Source organism: Crassostrea angulata, chromosome 10 (assembly GCF_025612915.1).
Source record: "Crassostrea angulata isolate pt1a10 chromosome 10, ASM2561291v2, whole genome shotgun sequence".
In the NCBI taxonomy this organism is placed as follows: domain Eukaryota; kingdom Metazoa; phylum Mollusca; class Bivalvia; order Ostreida; family Ostreidae; genus Magallana; species Magallana angulata.
The window spans coordinates 4,318,515-4,338,673 of record NC_069120.1 but is presented as its reverse complement, the minus strand read 5'-3'; the positions used below and the strand labels follow the sequence as shown (position 1 = coordinate 4,338,673).

Below are 20,159 nucleotides of genomic sequence, written 5' to 3'. Positions count from 1 at the left end.
TAAGAGTCTGCTCTAGCGACGGTAAGCTTTTTTTTTTTTTAAAGCTAAACTTGTTCATAGTACTCATCAATAATCAGAAAAAAAATTGATGTCGTAAAATTTTGGTAATTTTTCGACATGATGTCGTAAACAAGCAGTAGTCTCACCTTCGGAGGAAGTCCATGTGCTCCTCGTGTCGCATCAGCCCCGTCCGCATCATGATGCTCTGGAAACATGGCCGGTCTATAGCCCATAGCTTACAGTTCACCAAAGCTGAGAGTCAAAAAATCGTTTTGTTTACCATCTTGTGTATATTATCCGATAAACTACTGTCCGTTACTGATAAATTTACGCAAATAAAAAACAACTAATTGAATAATATTTAACGGTAACATGTAAGTCCATTGGAATTTGCTTCTTATAAAATAAATATCTGACTAACAACAGTTTTTAAAGCATTGAATAGTTATAAAATATTTACATAATTTTCATATGAATGCATGTTTCAAGAAAACACGAGTAAGCGGCCATTATGTTTCATTTATTTCAAATGAGTTATCCCCCTTTCATTTCTGACGTTGTACTGGTGCATCTCGCAGCTTCTTGAAAACGATGATATTATGAACAATTTCTGTAACAACATCGTCTTTAAACAATCCTAACAAAATCGACTTCCACTCACAATAAGACGGAGTTTGTCCTTATATGACCTTGGATACAAGGCGAAATAAAACGCAATTAGAACCATTTTAATAGGACCTTGGACTTTCAGTAGGACGTAACTATCTATTTTTTGCGTCAAAACAAGTTAAAAAAGTGAAATATACTGTAACACCGATTGCGTAGTCTTTGCTCAAAATCCAGACAAATCCTGTTGATTTCAAAGAGCAATGGCATAGTGGTCTTCGATGAAATTGACAGGCCTACGTCACATTGCTGTTTGACAGCGACTTCCCAAAGTCCAAGCTCTTGTTAAAATGGTTCTATTAATATTCGTGTTAATTAAAAGGTGATATCTAATTCTACCAGCACCTATGTTCCTGTTTGAGGGTTTACCTTTGACGCTTGCTGTCCGTGTACAGTTGTAGAGAATGGCCAGTTCCCCGAACACCTTGGCGGGACCCATCGTACAAAGCTTCTGTCCATCTTTCGTCACCTCCACTTTTCCCTCTGGAAATATTGAGGGGGGAAATTAGTCAAACATTTCTATTTTTTCAATTTTCATTCCAAATGACTGTGCCATAAAAAAGTCAATAAAAACAACTATGAAATTGTATTGGCAATAAAATTTTGTTTTCTGGAGGGCTATAGGCTATCTCGACTAATGAAGTAAAAAGTCGGTTGACATTTACCTATGATATATATTTCTGTTTATATGTATACCTTATAAAAGACTAAAACAGACGGAGAACGAAGAATCAAATGCATGTGTATAATAGTATACATCTATCTTCGTGCATAATTATGTATATATAAACTACATACTTGTATACTGACGTACGTGTTAAAAAAAATGGATGATATATACAGAAATTTAAATGAAATATATTGGTAAGCGCAATGTTATACATGTACATCTATATTCACTAGTGCTAGTATTACACCTTTAGCAGTAATGAATTACGGTATAGTACGTTCTTTTAATGAGGGAGTGTAACAATTTATGATTTTGATTAATTAAACACACAATAACCATGGTGATTTACTTGTGTATGCTTAATGCTAGACAAAGGTGCTTTACACGCCCATCAACGTGCGTACTGCACACGTTCCTCGGGCAGGTAACAGACAGGTAAGAAAAGAGATCAACACACACGTCAATTCTAAATTGACCAAAGTCCCGTGTGTATAAAGTGCAGTGAATTTTATTTTGAGCGTGTTCAGTAGAATATTTCCGGTGTGTTCAGTGACCTAGGTGACGATTGATCAGTCTTGTTTACATGGATGACCAGGCATACTGGCCGTGTAACACAAGGTGTGGTGATCCGACCCACTGCTACTGACATCCGGAAGATGCCAGTAAAATTCAGTTTTCTAGAATAGCGCAAAGCGCAGAGAGATCTCTTCAATAGCACAAAGCGCAGAGAGGCTGCGCCTTGTGCTATTCAAGAGACCTGCATATCAATTATAATTCTATATCAATTTGTACATATTCTTAAATAACAGTCGAAGACTGATCAAAATGAACGTAGAGTGGGAAGCGTGTATTTCATTCAAACTGATTATTGGCGATCACACGAGAGCTGGCCAAGCTTATTTACCTCATTTCAACGTTTAATAGTCAATGTTCGATATCTGAGTATGAAAGGTGTGGAGATTGTATTGACTGTTTTTGACGTGTAACGAGATCAGTGGGTTCTACTTCAAATGACCTTTTAAAGTTTACTACCGGAGCCCCCCCCCCCCCCCCCCCGGCTCGCAAAGAGAAGAACAAAAACGATGTTAAGATACATATACATACATCTGTACGGAAGTGGAATAAATAGTGGCCATTATAGTGCTGAGTTATGGGGTGTAAAATGTTGGATGAGGCTGGTGTTAAGAGAGGCGCACCAGATCTTCTTTCTCCGGCGTGTGTTTGCCGTCAGTCCCCGCTCTCGATGAAATAGCATCCCCTTTGGCTTTTCAATTACCGTTCTTGAGAGAGTTATCTTCAGATGTAAACAAGAGCGGTGTTTGGAAAACTGAAAATCATTTAACTTTTCGGTAGATTGAATAAGATAATGCCTGATTCCACGAAGCAGACAGGAGGAACGCACGTTCCAATTTCAGAGAAACTGGATCTTCCGGCCGAAAAAGCGCATGCACTATACAATTTTTTCTGCAATTTTTTCATTTTTGTTTTATTACACGGACTTTCCATAAATTTTGTAGAAAGAATTTATGTATGTATATATGACTGGAAATAAAACAGCTACCACTTAACGTAACCTGCATTTGACAATCTGGGCCACGAAATATTGTTGTTGGGCAAATTATGATCTTGAGGTATAGATCGATTTATAAATGATGACAGCTAATATCCAGCGCATTAAGTATAAGGTCAGATATTATGAAGATCAGCCAGCGTTGATACCGATAAGCACGTGGAATGTAAGAAATGTATGTTAAAAAATATCTGTGCCATCTTCGTGTGTTTGAAATTATGTTCACAGTAATTTTTTTAGAGGCATGTGTATTTTTCATATGTCATGTTTTATCATAAAATCGAAACAAATAAAAGCGGAACGAGTAATAAAATCGTAGAATTATTGGATACCCTTGACAATCAAAAATATGTTGATAGTATTTTCCCGTCTTTATATTAATTAAACAGCTGATACTATTAAACATGTATACGGAAACCTGATAGGCCTTCTCGTTTTTAGACCTGTCCAGTTTGATTATAATTATTATAGACGCTGACTGTGTAGAAACTGCACATGCCCTTGACCTTACAAATGATTCCTTACGTACATAAAATTCGCTCTAATTCCCCTTACACCATTAACATAACCAAGATTAAACAACACACGTCGAAAATAAATGTAACGTTGAGTGTCTATATACACACAATAGATATGTAATAATGATATCATTTTATAATATCCATATTAATCCTTTATTTCTGGGGGTTTTTTTTGGTATAATATACTAATAAGTGCTCCCTATGTCTGCAATGACCGTGGTTATGTATGTAACATGATGAAGCCGATTCCGAACTCCTAGACTTTATACACGTATCATTACTGATCGGACGTACACAGTGATCAACAAGATCGCATTCATTTCCTTTCCAGTGTATAATTATATCGGTTTTTAATTATATATTCTACAATAATTACAGATCCAAACGATTTTCCGACATATTCTTTTACTGCTGGTAAATCACGTGCTCCTCGAATGCTTACGTCGATATCCGTATGTGTACAAGCAAAATTACACGAAGAAATCCAAAACCAGTACTTTTCTATAATATGAAAGAGATCGAATGTCATAAAGGTGGGTTTTTTCTTCTACTGGAATCAAAATTGTATAATAAAACTGATGCTTCCTCATCTCAAATTTTAATTATTCCTTCGAATTGAACCCTGGCCAAATCTAATTAAAATCGGACTTTCACATGTATTTTATGTTGATTGGCCCCTGACTCCAATGTTAACCTTTGACCTTACCTTCCATGACGTATACCAGTGACCCCACGTCCCCTTCCTTGATGATGAGGCTGTCCTTGGTGTAGTCCACGGGGTACATGCAGTCCACGATCTCCCGAATCTGCCCCATGTCCAAGTTCTTCATGAAGTCGTTGTCAAGGATGGCTGACCGGATCAGATCCCGGGAACTACAAACAGAAAGTGAAAGTATGGCTACACTGTAGAAAGAATAATCTTACCGTGACCAGGCTACGCTCAGGTCACAGTAAGAATTCGTCCCATATCTTGCAATGTAGCAATCTGCTTCGTGTCGATTTTAAGTCTGTTAAAGAAAAACACATTTTTATACATAACAAAGCTTTTTGAACTTGCACATGTAGATAAGTCCGAAAAATATCCATTTAATGAGTCGTAACAAGGCAATTTGTTAACATACACGTTTGAATTTGCCTGCCATTTTGTCGGAAATCGCGCTCGGAATGTCTCGGATTTTATCATTAACATGGCGACCGTAAACAGCGAATTTTCAAACGTGATGTTAAAAGTGGCAGTGATTTCGTTGCAAAAACAGTTAATGTGGTAAAATTGGACTACAAAAGAGCAACATAATAGGTATTAGAGACCAATCATATGAAAATTTTGGCTATATACAACACGATATTTTTTTTCATCTGCTACGAAGCGAGTATATGGGACGAATTCTATCGTTATACCGGGTCCGTAGGACATCTGTCATTTTAACGATAGAACATTCTATCTAGGGTTCACTGTAGAGAGACACGTGTAGATATTGTAGGCTATACTTGTTACTGATATTTGATAGGTTATGTTGTTAAATAATGAAGTATACTAAGTATTAAAGATTGTAACGTATATGGTTTACGTGACAATGATACGACTACCGATTCAACAGAGATAACAACGGACGCAAGATATATTACAAGTTTTGTCTTATGTCTTGAGAATGAATTCAATATTTTATCTTGAAACACACATATAGATTGAGGAATATGTTCAAAATACCAGCATATTTGAAAAAGACGGATATATCGTTTTCTGAATCCTGACGTTGTCCCATCAACTAAAAAGATAATGCCTGCTGGGAGCGGAATAATAATGAATTGGGACTCAATAGCTAGCAGCCTCTTTCTTATCCAATATCTTGGTGAAATATATAAGAACCTAAAGAGGGAATTCAACGCCGAGTGATTTATAATTTAATGAAAAATTCTTGAAATTTCATTAGTTACTGTTAATCAATAGGCGCATGAACAAACGACAGTTGGTAAGACTCAAAATATACTGTGACTATTTTCCCGTGAAATTTCATTTTTAATGAGATACACATTGAATCCACGCGGAAGAGACGTATTAACGAACATCCAGGCATCATTTGTCGATTCCAAATGAAGCTTTTATTTTAATGATGCACATATGCAATTCAATCCCTCTTTGAAATATGCGTTTTTATCATGCAGTACAGGGCCGACCTGCCGCCGTTAATTGATAGCATAGCATTGTACTTTGTAATGAGTCAGAAAATGGAAAAAATCTTAAAAAATCAAGCATCGACCCTTGATGTAGCCATTTTTCAAGACAGTGTGCTCAAAAGAACTTGAAAAGAGTAACACCAGCACATGTTTCGGTCTTAATTATGTGCTACCAATAGCGCAACAGCAAACGTTACTTAAAGTCTTGAACTTGCCTGAAAGTTCCTTGCTTGATATATAGAAGGTGATAAAGTCTATTGTTAGCAGTTGTTCGTTTTAACTAGTGATTTTTGAAAATAAATCACCTCCATCAGAATCTGGATACAAGAGATAAGCCGGAAGTCAAGAATTCCAACGGCACCGGCCCCAATCTGGGAGATAGCTCGGTACATTTCTGAGATTGTATCAAATCAGATCTTTGAAACGATGACCGGCTAATATTTTAGAACTTACCAATACACATGAAATATGCGTGAACATGTGTACAATATCACCAATTCTTATCTGTATATGTGATGAATCTGAAGAAAAACCAATGAACTTTGAAAATATACAGACCTTGTGCTCGTGTCAAACAAGGGGTACTTACTCATTTGATTTGGGCACCTTCACAGTTTTATAGGTAGCCAGAATTTGGCTCGAGTTTGGTGACTCAGCAGAGATGGCAGTCCTTTTGATACGGTCCCTGGACTGGGCTAGCCTCTTTTTGGCAGGCTGCACCACTGTGGACGCAGGCTTCAGAATGGACCTGTATTTATCCAGCTCGTTCTGAAGTCTCTTGATCAAGTCATCTTTCTCATCCAACTCAGATTCTAACTCGTCGATCAGTTCGTCGCGCTGTCGTAACTCCTGGATTTTCTCACTCAGCGACAACTGAAGATCTCGAAGCGTTCCCATCTCGTTCTCAGCTTCCATTCATAATTTTTGTAGGTCCTTATCGTAAACAAGAGTAAATCTGTAGTATTTCCGGAAACAATTTCCAGCGAGTCCTCCTGATAATGATATTTCACAAATGATTAAAGAATAATCGCTTGTGCAAGTGTCTGGTCTTGATGAGGCTAATTCCGTGGCAATGGGCAATGGCTTACAAACATTTGATAACGCTTATCTCCCTCCCAAAACTCGCTATATCACCGCCTCACTTCCGTCACATCGGCTCAGTTTGGAAGATGTTACTAAATTCCGCAAACATTTCACAGGTAAGAAAAGAAATGAATTTCGTAAGAAATATTGGTATATATTTGTCGCAAAGACAATCGATCTGTGTAATTTTTTTTAACGTCATACAGAGACAAAGGGATGGAATCTGATAACAAGAGGCTTAGAAACAATTATCACTTGTCCGTGGAGTAGGTGAGATGTCGCTGTATCTGACGGGTGGATTGGAGAGCAATCACACAGCCCCTCACTGCCTCCTGTCTCCGCTTCAGATGTTCTCATTCACGGAATGTTTACACAAATGTCTCTCGACAATTAACAACTAATTATCTGTATCAGTTCTAATCAATCCAAATAAAACGGATCAATTCTAAGCTCTTAAGACTTGCGACGGCATCGAACGTCTATGAAACGAGTCGCGTGTTCTTCTGAGGATCTCCGAGGAAAAAATGCCAAAACATTCCATTTTTTTTCTTCAAAATTGAAAATTGAGCAGACCGCGCACCTGCTGGAGTGTAGTGCTGAAGGAACTCCGTGGTTACCTGGCCGGCCCGGCTCCCTCTCCCGACAGACCAGTGATATACTCCTGTGCAATGGCCATCGCTTTACAATAAACCGCTTCTGATCTCCGGGCTCATCAGTGTCTTCCAATGAGAGTGTTAGGCATGTTGAAAATCTTGTTTCAAACTGCAGGAGTCGGGACTCGAATGTTTGTTTATTTAGCTTTCAAGATGAGCAAGCGCCATTCAGAATTGCCATTAATTAATTTTAGTACACACATGAAGAAAAAATGTGCCTCGTTTGCTTTAGTTTCTGATCAAAGGAAGAATCGTGAACATGGCGTATCATTGGTGTACATGTCGACTAGGATGGATAACCGGAGCAGCTCAGGTGATAAACGGACAGCTTATCTCCGCTCAAATTCAAACATTCTCAGGGCTTCTTTTAACAGACTGTTCAAATCAAACCACGTACCATGAAAACTTCGAAAACTCCACTTTATAGGGAAACTGCTCGTAATACAGAGAAGAAATTTAATAAACTCCCTTAAAAGATAAGCTGAAGTGTGTGTATTGGGATTTTTTTCGAGATCCTTTGATTAAGGTAAAGATGTTTACAATGTCAGTCCCACTTCACCGGTTCGAAATCTCGCTCGTGTGCCGCTCAGAGGACAGAAACCACCAGTGTTACGTGTTCCCTGAGATTTGTATTTGATTTTTACGTTATTTTTGTAAGCTTATTTATTTATTACATAGGCAACTCTTGTGAGGGGAATGGCAGTGTGCACCTGCCGACCCCTGCAGAAGCTGTGAATGTAGATAACATAGATTTCCCAGACTATACCTTGTCTTTTCAGGGAGCTCTCACTAACACTGGTTTTACGGAGTGAACATGCATCCTTACTTGTCAGCCCCAGACCCGGAGCGACCCCGAGACACAGCGACTCCTAGCGGACATTTATACCAATGTCCTTTAGAGGGAACAGTTCAAAACTAATCGTATTCAGTAGTGATTCAGACACCAAAAAGTGCTTTCTCTATCTTTAAAAGAAATAAATTTTGGGTTTCATTTTAATCTCGTCTATTTGTTACAATCTATATTACTTATACTGCGCATTTTCAAAATAGAGATAATTTCCTAAAAACTCGTAAATTTGATAAACTACAGGGTAGAACAAAATAAACACAAGATTCGGTACACCATTATGTCAACTCAGTGACGAAATATCAAACGGATGCTGGTGAAGATCTTTGTGTAGAGAAGACTATCATTAGTTAATTCAGCGTCCTTTGAAGCTGACATCTTGGCTTTAGAGATAAGATGGATTCCCTCCCCCTGCATGGTATCTGACTTCAATGTTCTTTACATCTATAAAAACACATCTCACGTGCATCATGCATATGTGCTCGGCGAGAATGTTGTGTTATGACTTGTGAATACCAAGCTAATGTTATTGGAGGAGAAGAATTTTACGCTGGAATCTCTTGGTGTGGGGGCCCCAAGTGGTCCTGTGGAATGGCTGTCTGAGTAAGTTATAATCACCAATACAAGGTCGTCAATTGCCAAGCACCTGTTCCGTATTAAAGCTGGATCATGACACCGATTAACAACACTACGGTTCTTCCGTGTTCCATGATCATGACAATGAGTACAGGGCGGGTGTGACCGGTCGGCAGGGGGTGCTGACTCCTCCTAGGCACCTGATCCCACCTCTATCTTTCTAGAGGTCCGTGTATTTTTGAGACGATTGACTGTTTGTTATTGTCATTTTTTTTGTAATTTTGAAGATGTATATAAACTCAGGTGAACAGAGATGAAACATATTGCACATCTATCTCTGATCACCTTTTCACTTACTCATCTTCTAGTCAATGGGTTGCACGTGCAAGATTGACTTAGAGAAGACTAACAGTCCTATCAAAAATAAACAGGAAAATGTACAGACATACTGTTATACACTGCACACATAAACATTGAGTTTCTTTAATTCTTGCTGCTGTTGTTTTGGTTTGAGTGGGGACTATTTTTCTAAATGAGAGAGGTGTGGAGTGGAGTTGAGGGTGTCCCGATGATATTGCATAACCCTATAAACGTACTGCTGAATGTATTTATCTTCAGTTGAGATATACAATGCAATATCAAACTTAAATATATATATATATATATATATCTAATCAAATATCTAATTTGAAACTCAAAGGTTAATAAACTAGTACCCCAACTGTCACCAAATTGTATGTAGTTAACTAGTTCCTCTCTCACCCACTCATAGGTTGCAGTAAACTGCCAGGATCCGCTGTTATTAGTACCTCTTTATTACCCATAAGGTTAAAACTAGTAAGTACCCTTTTGCCCCCCCCCCCTTTTTTTTTTTTGCTTACAACAGCTAGGCTGTAGTTAACTAGTACTCATCGTCACCAAGAGGTTGCAGCTAGACTGGCTACTTACGTCTCGGGTTTATCAATCCGTATCAAAGGTGCCAACACAGTGACGCCATTGCGTGACGGTTCGGCGGAAATTGCACAGCGCTTGTTCCTTTCCTTGTACGATGTGACATTTTCCTGGACCGGTTTCACAACTGTTGAATTCAACACTGCTTTACATTTCTCCAGCTCCATCCGTAACTTCTCGATAAGCTCATCTTTCTCGTCCAGCTCTTTCTCTAGCTCGTCAATAAGTCTGTCCCTCTGGTTCAGTTCTTCTATCTTGCTACAAAGAGCCAACTGGAGATCTCGGAGAGTTCCCATCTTGTCCGGTCTTCTGAGGTCTGAGGAAGTATTGCAATGTTTCTCAAAATGTTGTTCTAATTCGAAATTGATAAAGGTTTTATCTTTGAATGTCTAACTATCACTAAAAATCATAAACCATTTTAACGTTCACTTGCCCGCCATATTTATTTAGTTTCATCTTTGATATAACGAGATAAACCTTTCAAACACGGCTCATGCTGTGGTTATCCTTTGAACAGTTTAATGGACTTTCCTCTATTCCTCCTGTGGTCAAACTTTACACGACGAGAAACCTGATAAATTTGCATCTTTCCATGCCGATATTGGTGCAATTCTGCATCACAAGAGTGCACCAAACGCAGTTGTTTCTTGAGACGGTGTCACTTCATCTCACATACTACAGAGCAGTACAAATATGACGTCACAGAGGCCATTCATCGTGAGGTTTGCACGCGTGTTCTAGTAGCAATGCTGACAACCGGTACACGACTTCATCCGCGATAGCCATCTAACATTGCATTGTTTGTTTATCATCTGTTATTAGTAACAAACAGCCAGATTCCCTTTCTGCTGCAACCCAAAAATGTAACTTTTTTTCTTCCTCTGACTTTGAAGAAAATAGATGAACCTTTACAACGTCAGGAAGCTGTGTGATTTTAATTTTCACTGAAACATTCTCGATAACAAATGCAGAGATCCCAACTTGTCAGAGAGATTCATTTCATTGTTTGCAATTATCATCATCTTTTTTAATATAACTTAAAAATAAATTTGACGAAATACATTTATTTTATGATGCATATAATTGATTCAATGTAAATATAATTTTCTTAGCATGAGAACGATTAAAATAAGCGATGAGATCAAAGACAAGACATAGCGTTAGCCTCCCGCCATTAGCCGTACATCGTATCAGATAATCAGGTTAAAACTCGTCAAAATTTTGTTTCAATTAGGGGAGCTTGGAATGTTTCTACGTAAAACAAGGCTTCTTCCTCCGATCCATTCCAGGTGGGTCGGTATTTTGGCGGTGTATTAACATTGCATGATTCGGGGTCACTGTCGGTGAACTACGAAACAAACACCTTCCTGGTCATGTGTCCAACGCCCCCTTATTAAAACCATATTGTCGGACAGAGCAACTCCATCGGAAGTAAACGAGAAAGTATACTGGAACAAGGTATAAATTCCCGACAGGGAGCTTTGGGTACTATTGTCTTGGAACAGGGACAATTGGAGGCAATGATTCGGTAAATTAAGACAAAAAACAGCTACTTGGTTATCTAGGTATCGTCAATGCGCAGTAATAGTGGAGGTTTTTGTTGGTTTATTAATTAATGGTCTCTCCTTGCGAATGCCACAAACAAAATATGTCAAAAATGTGTGTTTTCTTCAGACCTTCTTGAAATTGATTGCAGTATTATCTGTGGAAAGTCGTGACACTGGCTGGTCTAAACTAGGATGTATTCAAACATGACATGATGTAGAAATCATGGCAAAGCCAGTAAGTCTTCAAACATGACATGATGTAGAAATCATGACATGATGTAGAAATCATGGCAAAGCCAGGAAGTATTCAAACATGATATGATGTAGAAATCATGGCAAAGCCGGGAAGTATTCACACATGACATGATGTAGAAATCATGGCAAAGCCAGGAAGTATTCACACATGACATGATGTAGAAATCATAGCAAAGCCGGGAAGTATTCACACATGACATGATGTAGAAATCATGGCAAAGCCGGGAAGTATTCACACATGACATGATGTAGAAATCATGGCAAAGCCAGGAAGTATTCACACATGACATGATGTAGAAATCATGGCAAAGCCAGGAAGTATTCACACATGACATGATGTAGAAATCATGGCAAAGCCAGGAAGTATTCACACATGACATGATGTAGAAATCATGGCAAAGCCAGGAAGTATTCACACATGACATGATGTAGAAATCATGGCAAAGCCAGGAAGTATTCACACATGACATGATGTAGAAATCATGGCAAAGCCAGGAAGTATTCACACATGACATGATGTAGAAATCATGGCAAAGCCAGGAAGTATTCAAACATGACATGATGTAGAAATCATGGCAAAGCTATTAAGCCCAGGTATCATAATCTCAAGTAACATCTGATAAGGCGGTATCTGTATTCCTATCCAGGTATCCAGGTAAAATAGTTTCTCTTCCATAGCCGATCATTTGCCAGAAAATAATGTTATACGGCATCATGTCCAGGGGATGACTGCATAGGTATGATTGTGGGCCAACACGTAACCTTCATCTTAATGAAGCCATTTCCCCTACATTGTTTCAAACTCAAAGATTTTGAATATTGTTGCATGCTGGCAAATTTAGTTTCACGTTCCCAATTACGAAATGACAAATGAATACCCACAAGGTTACATCGAGGAATACAACGTTCTGGCAAAAGGACAACAAAGTTACGCCGACGTTTCCTCTTTGACATTGCTTCACTGCTTTAATTTTAAAAAAAATCTTGACTGCTTACGTTAGCTGTACATACTCAGTACACACATTAACATTTTTGTATTTCAGTGAAAATTCTGACAAGCGCCATGACAGGAAGCATACATCATTGTGTAGCCTCTTTTTCGTTCTCCTTCAACTTCGTCTCTAGCTTGTTCTGTATACTCTGACGTCTTAACTCCAAGTTTCATTTATATGTATGTGACTTTTCCTTCTTTCATTTAACAGTTTAAGCTACTGTCTTGCTGATTCTGCTTATACATGTATTTATCCAATTCTCTCAGACTTGACGTTATTCGGTTGAAATGACGCATTGCAAACTGCGAAATTTTACCAGAGATGAGTCTTTTGTTTTGGTTAATAGTCGATGACCCGTCACATATTGTCCATAAAGACTCTATATATTATCAACATTCCATTGTCATTGCTTGCATGACTTCCGCGGTTCAATTATGAATGAATGATGCATGTGTATTTTCTTTCACCGTACACGCGCTGACTGATTTATAACCTCAGTGCTACTCCTACATATGTATGGAAGATATGTACATTCAATCTTTTGAATAATAATGAATTTATATCAATTAAACCATGTTATTAGCAATATGTTTGCAAAACACATCCATTGTAACGCGTTCTTCGTAGCGCCATCTATACTCAGCACGAGGTCCAAATCTAATTATCATTTCAAGTGTTAATTCTATTTTATCATAAATATTAAGATTTTTCTGGATAAAATTGATAATTGAGTTCTTCAGACATTAGAAAGCACGATTAGTATTTAAGATAAGCTGGACAAGATTCTAATTGGAATCCTTCATTTGTATATTAATGAGGACATTCCTGACTTTGCGGTGTTTACTTCTGATAATCGTCACAACAAACCAACAGTTCCCTCTCAAACTCGGTCTTTTTGGTTAACAAACTTCCCGGGTGTCGATCAGAGAATGCTGTGGACCCAGGCCTGTGTTTACTTAGTGCCTCTCAGTGCGGAATGTGCTGGGGTCCGGACTTTGGGCCCTGATAATTTCTTTGCAGTCATTTCAGCTGTGTATATAAATGTAACTGATTTGTTTTTAATCTCGACACCCCACTTCATAGTTTGGAAAACAGGTATCAATATGAATCTAAGATTGTGCGATACAAGACACTTGAGGACCCGAACTGGCTAACTTTACAGGTATGCCCCTCTCGCCACAGCGGGGACCAAGTCAACTTTTACATAGGATACAGGGACAGCCACACAAACACGAGAAAACTCGTCAATCCGCGATAAACGCTTTATGTAGCAATGCTTCAACAAACTCCAAAAGACGTGTGGACAAAAATTGCCGAAAAATGCGTAAAAAATATCCATTTACTCGTTATAAAACCTTCACAAATACGTGAAATTATTAAATTAAATTATGCATGCTATATTCACCGAAATAATTTATCCTTGAGTTTTATGAAAGTAAATGTTTTGAAATGAATTATTCATACACGAATATGACTTGCAATCCAGCTAAATTTCTTTCCAATCTCAATATTTCTCCCAGTCAGCTACTGAATTAAGAGTTTGATAAACTATTTGTTTATCTTTTCTTACGTAATTATTCATCCATTTATTTATTCATATTTTCTTGACTTTTTATACAACTAGGAGTTGGGAGAATGTGTTGGTATAGTACGTAATTTCACTGAAGATAATAGTCGAAATTGTCCAATCAAACTGTTTGTTGTTGGTGCACGTCCAATTTACAGCAATCGCTGGAAAACTCCGCCGGAAAACTGTGATACATTCGTTCACGCGCGGTTGGGTTCTTAGGAACAAGTTAATATAATTTATCTGACAGACATTCTGAAAAAACAACTAATGCTTTTGAAGCTGTTAAATGTTCTTGAAATATGACAGGGGCATACATTATTTAGTATTTAGTCTAAAACCCTGATTCATTCAGCCATTCCACAGAGGAAAGTGGTCCACAGTAAAGGGGAATCGTTGTTATCAAGTTTAGATTAACATATGAAAGTTTTATACACATTTCACGTAATTAAATTTGCATAAATGGTTTTAATGTGTTTTTCTCTAGTAAACCTTTGGGGGGTTTTCTAATTAAAAAAAATAGAATTGAAACTCTTTTTCTATTACTAATTTACCTTGTCTAATTATTTTGTTCCTGTTTGTGTTAACCCCTCCTGATAAATGGCCCTATCAATTACTTTACTACATAGCAAATTGTAAATTAACGAAAAACAATAACAGAATTGAAGAACGGCATGCTAATTTTAAATGATACATTAATAGAAAACTGCATGTTCCAGTTATAGACATCGGGATTAATGATGATAAACTTGGACGTCGATTTTTTTACGTTGCATATTACTATTGTCAGAAAAGGAGTGGGTTGAAAACTGCAATACAGAATAACATATGAAAATTACAGAACCATACCGGGAATATATTAAAAGAATCTGCTTTAATTTTGCCGAAAGACAGGGTGGACACCCCCTGCCCCTTTTGCATACAAGAAATTGGGTCTTATACCATCCGGTTATTCTGAGATACCTCATTGGGTCATCCGTGACACCCATGTGTTAAAATGACATGGAATTCTTCACAATAGACGCCGGAATAAACACTTTATTTAGCAGGCCGTATCGAACTCCTTGCTCCAATTACCATCACAACTTTCTCAATGGATGACGGGTCTAATTTACATTTTCACAGCTTTATAAAAGAGATTTTATTACTCGCATCTTCAAAAATGATTAAGTCAGCCACGTTATAAAAACTTCACAATAGCATGACACTTATCAAAATATTCATTGGGATTGTTAAATTAATTTCCTTAAGACCAAAGATAGAACAAGCAGAGAAAAGGAATGACGGTCGAAGTTGGGACACACTTATTTTACAAACAGGATCAAATCTACATGAACTACTGAAAGCAGTTTTAATTTCCCTGCAAAAGTCATCCCTGTTTTATGTTGTTTTGCAATTATGGATACCAACAATTGGACGGGACTCCATCAATATGTGGACTCGAGTTACAACAGACGACCGAGGAACTTGATCTGTCGTCTGCTGCACAGGGTGCATATGGCGGGAACGCAGATGTAATCTGGTGTCAAACTAACTGTCAACAGCCTTGTATAAATGTGTACCCAAGTAATCAATTTGTTGATAAGTTGTAAACTTAGCGTAATGATATCCTCCTTATGTACATATGAACCATGTTAAGGTCATTGATCATGTCGTTTTAGCGGATATAAAGCTATTAAATTTATTTTTAAAAACAAATACTATAGATAGCATCATCACTCCCTCTCCCCATCTCTCTCTCTCTCTCTCTCTCTCTCTCTCTCTCTCTCTCTCTCTCATAGATAGGATGATTTTCAGGGCAGCTTGGTTTTGAATACAAGAAGAATAGAATGTTCACTTTGTTGTTTAAGTTGTTTAATGGTTTCACAATTTCAAGACATTGTTTTTTGAACAGTTTAAGGAAGTAACTAGATTAGAACACGCCGTCTCCTGTCCCACTGGTCCGCTCGGCGGATATTTTAATGACTTGACTTTGACCTCCAGGGACATTTATACTCACGGAGACAGGTTTATTCAGATTTACGTCTCAGTATACACACTTCAACCTGGCCGAAGGCTTTCCTCACAATCGTCTGTTAATTACTTATACCTAATATAGTAATTGATGCTTTCATTGCACTGCAATGTTACGAATTGCTTACAGACACACGGACAAAGGACTGCGATGCGATGTTAGAGATAACCGACTTTAACAAGGGAAAAATACGCAAACTTGTGTATAGGAAAACGAATTAACAAACTTCTCTTTCGAGTGTTAGGTAAATATTCATTTGTAATTTTAAATTTTCAAAGGGGTCGACTTTTAATTCACTGAAAGAGTTTGCCAATCTGCCTTGATATCACCTTATCTATTGCGTAACCAAAAGTTCGAAAGAACTTGTTCCAGTATATCATCTTTTAATGGAATTTTCAACTAAATGGTAAATCTATTTAATAACAGGGGACAATGATAGATTGCCCTGGATCATGACCTTTCAATAAAAACACGAAGATAGACAATTATCATGGCCCCGGGCGTACCGCTGACATAGTTCTCGTGGCCCTGTGGCCTGCGAACATTTTGAGTGACCATCGCCTGCATGATACGAGTATAGGGTACCCTCATCGATCAGCCCCAATTGTAACTAACTACACGTGGAGAGTGACCCGGGTTATCTCTTTTTTCTTGGTATCTCTTTACGAATTAAATCTTTTAATACTTTTATTAAATCCAAGACGTGTGAAGTGAAATTATCAAATATGATGTTTGTTCAGAAGATTATATCGCAATCCTTTCATCTCCTCACAACCCTCTTACTTTACGAGCTTATAAAGAATTCAGCTAAAATTAGAGAAAGACAAATGTGACATATGTAAATGTACGACTCTCTGTCAGTGAGAGAAGGCCGTGGTATAGTCCTTACCTCTCAGACTTGGAGTGCTTTTTGTTGTTTGCTTTCACCAGATCCTTGGGGCTGTGGGGTTCGGCAGAGATTCCCTGGGCCCTCTGTTTCCTGGGTCGGGCCGTGACCTTCAAGGACTGGGGAAGCACCGACTGGTACTTGTCCAGTTGACTCCGGAGCTGGGTAATCACATCGTCCCGGTCATGGATCTTCTTCTGGAGTTCTCGGATCTTCTCGTCCTTGCTCCGGATCAAGGCCTGTAGCTCCTGCAGGCTGCCCATCTTCACATTGTTATTATCCTTTTCGTGACCCACGTGTAGGGAGGGGCCAACCACCCCACGGGGCAGCTTGTCATCCTCCAACACACGAGGGGAGAGGTTCCCCTTGTGTAAATTTCTATTTTCGTCCGTTTTCACACTCATCAGAATAGAACTTGCATATAGTAGGAAAGATATAAATTAACAAAGCCCCGTGAAGAAGCCAGAAAGATAAACTCCAGTGTATACACACTCCGTGAATTTCCTCCACAACATAAGCTCCATCATGAAAATAAATTATAAATCTCTATTTCCGCTGTACGGCAACGCGTACACAGGTGATTGCATCTGGCCCTCTCCACGGAGTCAACCTTTTTTTTTCATTGTTGTCACATGACCTGTGGAGTTGCTCGTTATCAAGAGCAGGTAATGTATCACCTGTATATACATAGCCGCCAATTTTACCTGTACATTTGCTGTCTTGGGCCTGAAAATACGGGAGTCCTGATTAGATAATTACCTAGATCTCCAAGAGAAGACAGTACTTAATCGAAAACTACAAAGACTTGTAATCTTCGATACGTTTGAGAGGAATGTGTGACAACGTTTTGGAAGCGCTTGTAACCACCATGTATGCGCTAGGTTCCTGGCTGGATCCAGGGACTCGGGCCCTTCTGATAGTGTTTGTAATGAAACAGTTCCGTTTGTATATAAAATATTTCAAGTCTTTCCAATGAGTCTTCTCAGGAACTGCGCTGGTTTTATTTTTAGGCGCCCTGCTCATTAATTTCTTGGTTCCTTTATCTTTGAAACATCACTGAAACACAAATAAGCAATGAGGTAGATGGAAACGGACGGGTTTTTTCGTTTAAGCCCAATTTGAGCACAAATAGTAATTTTCAGTGGCTTTATGAAAATATAAGCGTTTTAATTTTAAAACTCTTTTGTCAAAAAGGAAATTGAACGAATTAGGTGCAGAATGCCTAGTTCCCTGGGGGTTTGCATATTACATCAGAGAATCATGTGTTGACAACGATTTGGTGTTCAGCGAATGGGAAAACGATCGAATCTTCCATTGTCGAAAGCTTACCGCAACATGTGTCCTGGATATAGCTGATGAATAAATAAATAAAGTTGTCGTCGGACCCCAGGTTTTCTTCAGGGCTGACTTTAATTGAGACGGCATCATCTAACACATGTATTACGACTCAGTTTGAATGACTTGTTCAATTTCTGTAGTCGGTTTACTTGATTTTCGCATGAAACTGTAGACGATCCTTTACACATATTAGCATTTTTATTTATCTGCAAAGCTCTTCTTATTGTATTGCAATTGTTGAAGTAACTGATATAAAGAGTTTTGATGTTATCATTCATGTGAATGTATAGATATAAACGCATCATTAAAAAGCCACAAAATCTCAGCTCCATTTTCATTTTTGTCTTTTGAAAAGTTTCAGCAGGACTATTAAATCTGAGGTAATGTTGATCAGATAGTAGAAAAAAATAAGCAAATAACATTTTATTTTCATTTCAAACTTAATGATGATAAAAACATGTTACTTCTTTTCTTTACTTGAGACAAATCGCGGACGTTCTTATACTTCCCTGGAAGTACACAACAACATTTTTGATCCACTGAAATTAATCTTTGAATATGTTCATTGATATTCAATATTTAGAATTCAAAGAGTTGTTCTGCGATTCAAAATTTTATACATAAAGATGAGGAGATGCATCGTTCGTGGTAGAAAGATTTGCTCTCTTCAAATTTGTTTCCTGTGTTTATTTATTTAATTTTAAATGCCTGTTCCATGAAACATCAATATATGTCTTTCACAATCACCAATTAAAACTTATGTATATTCATTTTCCCTTCATATAGACGACTGAAAATTTTAATCAGAAGAAAAACAAAATAAAGTCAGTTCTTCTTCAAAAGTTCAGTTGACCTGAGATTTTATCATTATGTCCTTGTCTTGTATGATGTGATAATACAGGCCTTTGAAGATATGTGTCAGGTGGTTATTTTGGAAAAGCAGAAGCTGATTATAAAAATATCAATTAAAATTTAATTTAGATAATTATAGATGTTGCCGTAGTTGTGATACTATTTGCAAATGTCTCTGCTTTCCTCAAGGGATTATTTACTTCATCATTACAAGGCAATTTCCTCCTCGTTTCAAACAAGTCATGACAGCGGCCCCAATATCAGATATACAACAAAAAACATTCAACCTAACAAAACATAAAAAATAAACTACTAGTTTAGTACCTTTGCATATTTTGTACCTTGTGCTCTTAATGTTATATATCAACAGGTGCGTGATCAGTTACAATATCGTTGTAATCAATGCAACATCAATGACAATTTATTATTTATTTCATAAATAACTTCAAAGATAGATCCCATGTAATAATGTATATTTCTTAGCTTCAGAGGTGGATTAATTAGGTCAAGTACTAATATATTTTTTTTCCAGTATAACGCATGGTTCACCTTGTATCATCCTTATCGCACTTTGCAGTACATCAGTCTGTCTAGTGTACCTTATACAAAGTATTGTCTAGAGTACAGGATACAAAGTATGATATAATGTACATGACATAAAAATAGTCTAGAGTACAGGATACAAAGTATGATATAATGTACATGACACAAAAATAGTCTAGAGTACAGGATACAAAGTATGATATAGTGTACATGCCACAAAAATAGTCTAGAGAACAGGATACAAAGTATGATATAGTGTTCATGCCACAAAAATAGTCTAGAGTACAGGATAAAAAGTATGATATAATGTTATTGACACAATAATAGTCCAGAGAACAGGATACAAATTATGATATAATGTACATGACACAAAAATAGTCTAGTGTACAGGATACAAAGTATGATATACTGTACATGACACAAAAATAGTCTAGAGTACAGGATACAAAGTAT

The 20,159-nt window shown here is 37.6% G+C and overlaps 1 protein-coding gene across 3 annotated transcripts in view; it reads right to left on the bottom strand.

The window, feature by feature from the left end:
• The window catches only part of LOC128166073 (cGMP-dependent protein kinase 1-like), a 34,472-nt gene extending 16,379 nt beyond the window's left edge, over positions 1–18,093 (bottom strand). Inside the window, exons 1-4 of one of the 3 annotated variants that reach the window (XM_052830971.1) lie at positions 16,977–18,093; positions 4,134–4,300; positions 1,036–1,149; positions 147–252 (exon numbers count right to left, since the gene is read on the bottom strand). In XM_052830971.1, the coding sequence (XP_052686931.1) occupies positions 147–252; positions 1,036–1,149; positions 4,134–4,300; positions 16,977–17,377 (788 nt within the window). In that variant the 5' untranslated portion in view covers positions 17,378–18,093. Of the gene's footprint in view, positions 1–146; positions 253–1,035; positions 1,150–4,133; positions 4,301–6,191; positions 6,676–9,709; positions 10,329–16,976 lie in introns of those variants that run through there. The other 2 variants (XM_052830973.1, XM_052830972.1) reach the window with 2 other exon arrangements.
• Between the last annotated feature and the right edge of the window lie 2,066 nt (positions 18,094–20,159).